Here is a 10,283-nt window from a genome sequence, read left to right as displayed (position 1 = left end):
GTATATCTCCTTTGGAAAAATGTCTATGAAAGTCTATTATATTATTCTAAAAATACTGGCCTATGTAATTAAACAAAAAGAAGAATAAGTATACTAGAAAAGAGAAGTAAATTTATTGTTAATATTAAGTGACATGGTTTAACATTAACCAATATAATTAAGTTAGTATAAAAACTAAAAATATTAAATAATTTTTTTGTCAATAATTTACATTGTTGTTAAATCACATGATTGCCCTAAAAAACACAAAGAATAAATCTTAAAATTATTTTAAATAATTTGACAATTTAAGTGGCAATTAATGAAATTGATTTATGAGAAAATATAATGACTAATAGCTCTCACAAATTAAAGAAATATATTAAAATGAGCTAACTATAGTTCATAGGAAAAGATTTACAAAGGCCAAAACATTTTTTAGCCTTACAAATGATTAAAGTAATGCAGTGAGTTTACATTTTTCTCTTTTCCATTTGTCAAATGTAAACAAGTATTGGCGTGGTTGAGAGTAAATAGGCACTCATACACTATTGGAGGGATGAGCCACTGTTTGGAGTAGCAGAGAGAGACTTGTCTGAGACCTACTTCTAGAATGTATTCTAGAGAGAGAGCTTTAGATATGTGCAAAGATTTATGTTTGTTGTAGTGTTGTTTTAATAGCCCAAAAGAGTTTCAAGATGACAGAAAAATTCTGACTTGTAGAGTAGTACAGAGATGTTATAAAGAATGTGCTATATGTAGTATAAATTTATGCATTTATATATTTGTATATACACCTCCATTGTGTATGTAGTATTCCTTTGCATGTAGTCTCTCTATATGTTTTTATACTAGAGGCCTGATACATGAAATTCTTGCAAGAGTAGGCCTTCCTTCCCCCAGCTGCTGGCACCAGCTTCCCTCCAGCCGTCAGCAGGCAACCGGGACCCAGGCTTCCCTCACAGTGCCAGCTTCATCTGGAAGGTCGTCCGGAAGGATGTCCAGAAGGATGTCTGGTCTAATTAGCATATTATACTTTTATTATTATAGATATTTATAGTCTATTTTAGTTAAGTAGCTACATATAAATATTATCTGTATATTTAGATGTTATAAAACTTCTTTGAATGAGCATGAAAAGAATAGGAGTACAGACATAGCCAGTAGAAATTATTTCTGAAGTGTTGTTGGAACTTTAAGGTAGATGACTTATAGTTTTATTCCTATTACTCTTTGAATTTATTTTTACCATAAGCATATATTCATTTTTATAATTAAAAATCTAGTTAAACATTGATTCTCTTTTCATTTAACTTAAGAATATATTGATCATACTCTTTAACTTAATTAAGCTTCTAATCAGCATTCACAAAGATGGGTAGAACCATATCCGGTGAGACAGCAGAAGGGATCTTTATTACCTTACCCACTGACCTCATTTCTTCAGACATTGTTAACTTCATTTTCAATCATTAACAACAGAAAAAAATTAATTTTTATTGAGAATCTGTTAGATGACAGACCTTCTGTCAGAGGGTTTATCTGTATAATCTAATTAAGCCTCATCACACCCTGTAGGAATGGTAATACTCCATTTTATATGTGATAAAACTGAGGCTTAGATGGTTTTAGAGACTTGCTCCAAAGTAAATCAAATGAGAATCTGTCTCAGAGTTGGTGCTCTTTTCACCATTTTCCAGTGATCCTTCGTGAGTTATTTAAGTTTTCTGTTTTTCGGTTCACTCTCACCATATGGGAATAGCAGTGCATTTCCTGTTAACCTTTGGAGTTATCTATCCTGCATAGCAAATACAATATGAGAAAGTACTTTGAAAATAATTTGAACTACAGTCTACATTAAATCAGAGGTTGCAGCTCAAATATCTTCCCACTCCCCAAGGAAGATGAATGAGGTGGGAAGGAGTAAACTGCCTGCCAAAAGGAACATTTCTGGAGTCCAATTTGGCACCATGAGGCAGTATGCAGAACCTTGCTAGTAAACAAATGCAATTATAGAAGTCTATTATTTTAAGATGTGTTCTTATATTTGGAGGTCATACAGCAAGATGGTTAGGAACATGAAAATGGAGTCAGACAGACATGGATCAAAATTGTAGCTGCATCATTTCCTAACTGTGTGATTAAAGGCAGGTTGCTAACTTCTGTGAGGTTCAGTTTTCATCTGAACAATTTTAAGCAATTGATTTATTTTGAAAGAAATGTCCATTCTTGTATTTTTATTATTTCCTTCTTAACTTCAAAATCAGCTTATCTATTAAAACTCCAGTTACGATAATTATTAAATGAACAAATACAATAAGACATAAACAGATACCTAGTCTTTCTAATTTGCAATTGATTGTTTTGCCTAAAAATTGTCAGTGATATTTTTAAATATTATAATTATTATTGTTAGCTAAGAATTTTAGTACAGGGTAAGCTAGGTTAATTTTCACCTAAGCAAAGATGTTTCAAATACCAAAGGGTCTTATAGCATGACTATTTCACAGAGAAAGTATAATTTAATGTTTTCCAAAATGTTTCTTCATGGCTATTACATTTTTTAAATAAAGTGATTTCTTCTCTAAAAGTTACTAAAGAATTTTGTTGGAACTGACTACCAAAATTCTGTCACTGTGAACAATTACCTCTGAGTGCTATTTGCTTTATTATACATCATCACCAAACAGTTACTAGTATTATTAAGTACCTGCTGTGTTAGTAGGGCCAAATGCAACATACCAATCTCCTCATTGTTTCTATTGTACTTCTGTGACTATATGTGGCAGAACTATATTCCATGTCTAGTACTCTCTACAGAATAACTGTGGGTAAGACCAAGGTAGGATTTTTAAAATTCTTACATATTATGCCCCTCTGTCCCTTAAAAGCTTTGTTTTGTACCTTGCATGGAGAAGTTTCATAGTTTCTTTAGTAAAACTGTTGATATATTTCAGTGCTTCAACTTTATATGTAAGAGAAATGCAATATTAGATCTATTAGCATTATCCATTTGGAAAAATATAACCCGATGTTGCAATTAATTATCATAGAGCTGTATAAACATAACAGAATAAATATTCTCTAAATTGTTAGCTATGAAATTTAGAAGATCTAAATCTAAACATTGTTTTACATTTTCCTTGCCCTTTCACTTGTTTGTTAGAAGTTCTTTAAATGTTTTAGTCAAAAAACCTTCCTGGTTTTTTTTATTTTTATTAATCAAAATGTATTCCAGCGGGGTTATTTGACAGATGTTCAAAGATTCATCACTGCTGACATTCATCACAAGACATGACTATTAACCAGGCAGTATTGATAGGAATACTAAGGTTAAGATAAAAGTTGTAGTTACAGAATGATACAGTGTCTGCATCATTTCAGAAAAGATCCCTGATACTACTCTTTTTATTTTACAACATTTGTGTAATAAGCTGTACCTTAAGTTTTAGGTTGAAAAAGAAAATGTAATAACATCTGTACTATGAAGAGAGATAATGTTCAAAATATCATCTGTCTTCCATGAAGGTGGGGCTGTGATTTATTCATTGTTTTACTCATCACCTAGGGTTGCATAGAAACATAGTTCAAAAGATTTTGTTTGTGAGTATTTCCCTCTCCTTACTCTGGTCAGTGCCTGAGCTCTGTCTCCCTAAACCACCATCCCTGACACCATGCTGGCTTGAGGGTTACCCCAAAATATCAGGAGACTTTTGCATCTTGAAAACCTGAGGCATTCCCCCCCACCCCCCCCGTCTATGGAATAAAAACCATGCGCATGGCATAGCTATTAGATATTTGCTACTGGGCTGCTTATCTTCAAAAAGGGAAATAAAGATCATTTTGTGGACAAGAAAATAAAGTATTAAATCTGTTAAATTTGTATAAAAAACTAATTGTCTAGAGATATGTAGGAAAAACACCTACCACTTGATTGAATTGAAGTGTATGTGGTTGTGTCTTTATATGCAAAGGGTAATGCTGTCTAGCTAGTGTACTGTACATAAATAATAGCAAGCACTTTCCCTGAAAGATATATGAACCAAATTAAAAATAAATATCACATGATCTCACTCATTTATGGGATATAATGAACAATATATGCAGGACTTATATGCATGCATATAAGCCTAACCAATGGACACAGACACCAGAGGGGTGAGGGCATGAGTGGGGGGTGGGGGTGGGGGTGGGGGAACAATGGAGTGATAAGGACACATATGTATACCTTAATCAATAAAGAAAAAAAATAGAAAGCTCATTACCCACAATGCCACTACAGTCACAAAGCTATCTTGGACTTTCTATAGAGGCTTCTGATGTTTGCTTATAGTGCCATCCATATTTCACATCTCTGTGATCATAGTTCATATATAGTTAGTCATTTCTATACTAACTTAATGATTAGTTTTCTGAAACATATCACTGTGAGCAAAAGGATATAGACCAATGACTATTGGGCTCTCACTGCTAAGGTTCTATCCTGGAAAGAGTGATTGGCAAAGGGGTGTTGGCGAGGGCAGAAGCACCCTCTCTGTCTGAGAATAGAGGAAAAGCTATGCTGTCTGTATTTTTATTTAAAAAGTGGTACATTTACTTATTAAGCACATTTACTAAGAATTATTATATTCTGGGCATCATCTCAAATGCTGGGTATAGCGATTCCTGCCTTTATGGAGATATAATCTAGTGGAACATAAAGACAGCATGAAATAGTAGTGGAGGTATTCAGGGGGTAATGGGGGCGTGGCAGGTGGTCTGGCTGCAAGGACCATCAAAAAGATCAGTGAGAAAAGCCAGCAAAGACCTGAGGTTTGAGAAGCAGGGGGGCTAAGGTGGCAGATAGGCAATTAGAATGATATTTTTGAATGCTGTTTGGAGAATGGATTAAAAAAACAAACATGAAAATAAGAGACAATTTTAGAGGGAGAAGAGATGTAACCTGGACTAAGGCAATTCACAGCAGAAGGGGAGAATATTTAGAGGGTAGAATCCAGAGAAATTACAGAAAGCAGAAGGAAGGAAAAATTATTCATATGACACTACAAAAAACAAGCAGTATAATTCTCATCAGATATGTATATATGTATATATATTTATATACTAGTGACCCGGTCAGGAATTCATGCACATTGAAAGGAAATTAATTAGAAGGTGGCTGGCGGGGCAGGACTGGGCAAGACGGGCTGGACACACCCTGGAGCCAACCTCTGGTGGTCCCTCCCCAGCATCTCTGGAGTGAGTCGGGTCCCTCTAGCATGTGGGGTCCCTCGGCCTGGTCTGCGGAGATGGGGCCGAAACTGGCTCTCTGACATCCCCCGAGGGGTCCCGGCGTGCGAGAGGGCACTCTGCAAAGTTGCTGTCGTACAGAGTGTGGAACACAAATGCAAGTGTGCAGTAAACCAGATTATAGGCCGACAGTGCCCCAGCAACAACATAACCCATGGCCGAAGGTGGAATCTCGTGGCCCTGTGAGGAATTGGGCTCCCTTCTCTCTGGTTTTCAGGGTGTGTCACTTAAGAACCACCACTGCCAATTCACTGCAGGTCGCCAGCTCCTGCATCGAGCATCTGCCCCTGGTGGTCAGTGCGCGTCATAGTGGTTGGTTGGACAGTTGGACACTTAACATATTAACCTTTTATATATATAGAGAGAGAGAGAGACTAGAGGCCCGATGCAGGAAATTTGTGAAAGAGTAAGCCTTCCCTCGGCTGCCGGCATGGGTTTCCCTCTGGCACCCGGGACCCGGGCTTCTCTCGAAGCCTTGGCTTCATCTGGAAGGTCAGCCAGAAGGACATCCGGTCTAATTAGCATATTTTATTATTATAGACTGGAGACCCAGTGCATGAATTTGTGCATGGGTAGAGTCTGGCTGGTCTGACCCCAATCAGGGCAGATCGGGGCCAGGCCTGTTGGGAGGAGGAGAAAGCGGAAGGTTGGCTGGCCAGCCCACCCCATTGGGACCTGATCAGGACCGAGCCAGCTGGGAAGAGGGGCCGCAGGTGGTTGGCTGGTGGGCCCTGCCCCTGATTGGGGTGGGTGGGATGATTGGGGGCAGGGCTGGGTGAGGGGCTGTGGAAGGTTGGCTGGCCAGCCCCACCCTCAATTGGTGTGGGGGCAGCCAATTGGAGCAGAGCTGGCTGTGGGGAGGGACTGCAGGCCAATTGGAGTGGTGGGGGCCCATCAGAGGTGGGGCCAGCCAGGGGAAGAGGCTGCAGGAGATTTTGTAGCCAGCTCTAATGAAAACTATGAAGTAGAAAAAATTTGACTTCATCGCTGCTTACCTTTTTGTTATTCCCTAATTTGGGAACACCTCCTCTTTCTCAGGTGCTCAATATCTTTATTTTGGTGTCCTATCCATTTCTATCCAGGTCCTGCCTTCTCACTCCTTTACTTCCTGGGCCCTATTAGCAAAACCAACCCTTTATACTGTAGTTTTCTAGAAATAATGGTAGGCAGAATAATGGATGTTCACATCCTAATCCCTGAAACCTGTAAATATGTTACCTTATATGTCAACACGGATTTTGCAGATGTGATTAAGGGTCGTGAGATGAGGAGATTATCCTGACTCCCTGGATTGGCTCAGTATAATCCTAAGGGTCCTTAAAAGGTGGAAGAGGGAGGCAGAAGAGTCAGAGAAATTATGAAGATGAAAACAGAGCTCAGAGGAAGAAAGAGAAATTAGGCTATTGGCTAGGATTTAGGAAACATTCACCAGCCAAGGAATGTTGATGGCTTCTACAAGCTAGACAAGGCAAGGAGATGGATTCTCCAGTAGAGCTTCCAGACAGAATGCAACCCTGTGAAACCCAGTTTTGACTTCCGACTTCCAGCTGTAAAATAAGTAATTTGTGTTGCACTGAGCCACTGAGCTGGTGGTACTTGGTCATAGGAAACGCATACAGAAATCTATCTGAAAGAAGCACATAGACTCACCCAAAGGGAGGAGCAAACCATTGACAAAGTTTAACATGTGCTCTTTTCTTTCGTCTTCTTTTTCTTTTGTTAATCTGCACCTAGGATATTTTCTTTTTCCTTACAGAAACAGTTTTTAGTTTTTAATGAACTTGTAAACAAAAAAGCTCCCATTTCAAAATAAAAACAAAATCCCAGGTCATATAGATGTTTACAGTGACTACATTTATCTAAGCAACGTACATACATATTTAGTTTTAACATGTTAACTAAATTTCTGTGACAAATACGTTTTTTTAAAAAAAACCAAGAAGATTATAGAGTTAATGCAGAGTACTAAGGATAATCTAGTAGTCACTAAGTTTTTCTTAAGTCTCCACTTTAGATGTTATTTCTAGCTCAGGTTAGCAGGCAGTCTTTCATATGCCCAAACACTGGAATCTTTGGTTGCTACCATATCAGCTGGCTTGCAAACAAGAAGCCAAACATTTTAAGAATGTTTTAAGTGAACAACTTGCTAACCCCAGGGACGGATAAACCCTAAGAGTGCACAACTGTGAGCATGTACAACCATCACAACTGTGGCTGAAGACTGTTCATGCCGTTCTTCTGAAATGAGATCTCAAAGCACTCTAGTTCAGTGGTCGGCAAACTGCGGCTCACCAGCCACATGCGGCTCTTTGGCCCCTTGAGTGTGGCTCTTCCACAAAATACCACGTGTGGGCACGCATGTACAGTGTGATTGAAACTTCGTGGCCTATGCGCAGAAGTCGGTATTTTGTGGAAGAGCCACACTCAAGGGGCCAAAGAGCCGCATGTGGCTCGCGAGCCGCAGTTTGCCAACCACTGCTTTAGTTCAAAGAAAAAGACTTTAAAAAATTGGCATATGCACAATTTCTCCACCAATTTGTGGTGTCAACCATCTAGTTAACGTTTCCACTTGAAAAAAAAAAAAGCAATAGAAAACTGGACACCATGTTTCACCATCTCAGTTATTATTCACAATTACAGCGGCTACAACTCGGGACACAGCAATACCAGTGCTGCCCAGATCCAGTTTATACTTTACACCAAGTAAATGGTTGTCCACAACCACTGGCTAGTGTACATAGGGAGTAAAATGTCTAGATTTGGGGAGAAACACGTAGCTCCGGTCAAGCTGCACTGCGCCTTCTGTTCCTGGGTTCATGCTTAGAGACCTGTGGAGGGTTGGGCCTGCTGACCCGGCCCACTTGAAGAGGCCGCCTGCTGTGCTGCCTTCTGCTTTAACATCGTCCAGTCAAATGTGTAGTCATACTGGTGGTTCAGGGTCCTGAAAAGAATGCGGAAGAGCTGCCTCAGGTACATGTAATCCGGGGCTTCCTCAAAGCGCAGCCCACGGCAGTAGTTTAAGTACATGGCAAATTCGGTGGGAAACCCCTTGCATAGCACTTCCACGGGAATGGACATCTTCTTTTCGCTAATTTTTTCGTACTTCTGTTTCTTTGTGGCAGCCTTTAACCCTTGCCACGGCAGGCTGGTTCTGTTAAAATACATCAGAACATAGCCCAAGGATTCCATGTCGTCCCGGCGACTCTGTTCAATCCCCAGATGGGCATTGATGCTCGCATAGCGGGCGGTGCCCGTGAGGTTTTTGTCTTCCCTGTACGGTATGTGCTGCTTCGTCCTGTTGTCTCGGTACTTTTTGGCCAGACCAACATCAATCAGGAATAATTTGTTGCAGTGGCGCCCGATGCCCATGAGGAAGTTGTCGGGTTTGATGTCTCGGTGTATGAAGTTCTTCGTGTGCACGTATTCCACCCTGCTGATCATCTGGTCGGCGAGCATCAGCACAGTTTTCATGGTGAACCTCCTGGAGCAGAAGTTGAACAGGTCCTCCAGGCTGGGCCCCAGAAGGTCCATGACCAGCACGTTGTAGTCCTTCTCCTGCCCGAACCAGCGGATGTGCGGGATGCCCACCCCGCCCTGCAGGATCTTGTAGAGCTTGCTCTCGTACAGCAGCTGCGGGTGCCGGGCCTTCTGCGACTCGAGCTTCACCGCCACCTCCTCGCCGTTGGTGACGTTGATCGCCAGGTAGATGTCCCCGAAGGAGCCAGACCCGATCTTCCGCACCAGCTTGTATTTGCCCCCGACAACGAACTCGGCCTTGGAGCCGCTGCTGCTCGGCATCGCCATCGCCATCGCCATCGCGGGAGACCGGGAGACGGAGGCGGAGGCCGGGCCCAGCCTCGGGGAGGAGGACGCGGCCTCTGGGCTGGTCCGCTGGGCAGGGCTGCGGGGAGCGCGGCAGGGAACGCGCACGTCGGCTGCTGGCGTCACAGGGCCCCGAACCGCCGAGGGGAACGCGGTCACCGCCGCCCAGTCGGGTTCCTTGTGCCCCACTGCAGGGTGTGCGGGGCTCTCGGCTCCCAGGCTGGGCCACTGCCTGGCTTTCGCAGCGCCGTCAGGGCTGGAAAAGGGGGCAGTGAGTTAGGGCGGTGATGCCGCTGCCACCATGGCCGCCCAGAGGGATCCCCGTCACTCCTCAGCCATCTAGTTACTCAGGCTCCAGCCCTGAGGATTTTTTCCCGTTGATTTTGAGAGAGAATGGCAGGGAGAGGGAGACACACACACACACAGAAACATGGATGTGAGGGAGACACACCCGTTTGTTGCCTCCCGCACACACCCCAACCAGGGCCAGGAACTGAGCCTGCAACCGAATCCGGCACTCTAACTACTGAGCCACCGGCCAGGGCTGCTCCTTCCTCCCTCCCTCCCTCCCTCCCTCCCTCCCTCCCTCCCTCCCTCCCTCCTCCTCCCTTCCTTCCTTCCTTCCTTCCTTCCTTCCTTCCTTCCTTCCCACGTTAAGCGCCGCGTCAGTCAAGGTGACTGACACTATACTTTCCATCCAGACCTCCTCAGTCACTGGTGCAGCCAGCATATTGGTGAAATCGGATATCGCGGGCTAAACGGAAAGGAAGATAACGGGCTTGGCGCTTAACGTGTTAAAAGAAAAAACCTTCTAATGTTACAATTTCAGGAATGAGTCTGCTGGGGAAGCTGATCTTGGGTGAGCATATGTGATGGGAAGAACTTCCCTGGAGACCTTCATCACACTCAGGCTCCAGGAGTCATCGTTCCTCCTCCAAGTCTCTCAGAGACTCTCTGACTCAACTGAGCTCAGGGCAACATTTGCATGTGAAATCCTTTTCAGTTATAAAAGATTTCAAAAGTTCCTGTGCATGTATGTGTGCGTGCAGTGTGCGTGTATTTGTGTGTATGTGGGTGTATGTGTCCATATTTTGGCATAAATGTGGATTCAGATACTATGCAGTACATATTTACATATTCAGTTTCCTTTATTTTTATTTTTAACTTATGTTTTAAAATATAACTTATGTTCT

The 10,283-nt window shown here is 42.2% G+C and overlaps 1 protein-coding gene across 1 annotated transcript; it reads right to left on the bottom strand.

Annotated features, from left to right (window-relative positions):
• Positions 1 to 8,088: 8,088 nt before the first annotated feature.
• On the bottom strand, positions 8,089 to 9,066 carry LOC118662055 (casein kinase I-like). Its single transcript, XM_036320674.1, has one exon. The coding sequence runs from the start codon at positions 9,064 to 9,066 to the stop codon at positions 8,089 to 8,091; it is 978 nt and encodes a 325-aa protein (XP_036176567.1).
• Positions 9,067 to 10,283: the final 1,217 nt, after the last annotated feature.

This window comes from Myotis myotis, unplaced genomic scaffold (genome assembly GCF_014108235.1).
Source record: "Myotis myotis isolate mMyoMyo1 unplaced genomic scaffold, mMyoMyo1.p scaffold_m19_p_8, whole genome shotgun sequence".
NCBI lineage: Eukaryota > Metazoa > Chordata > Mammalia > Chiroptera > Vespertilionidae > Myotis > Myotis myotis.
The sequence above is the reverse complement of the archived record's forward strand: the minus strand, read 5'-3'. Positions and strand labels throughout refer to the sequence as shown.

Coding starts and splice junctions, on each gene's coding strand:
- LOC118662055 (XM_036320674.1), bottom strand. CDS start 9,066: ATGCCGAGCAGCAGCGGCTCCAAGGCCGAGTTCGTTGTCGGGGGCAAA.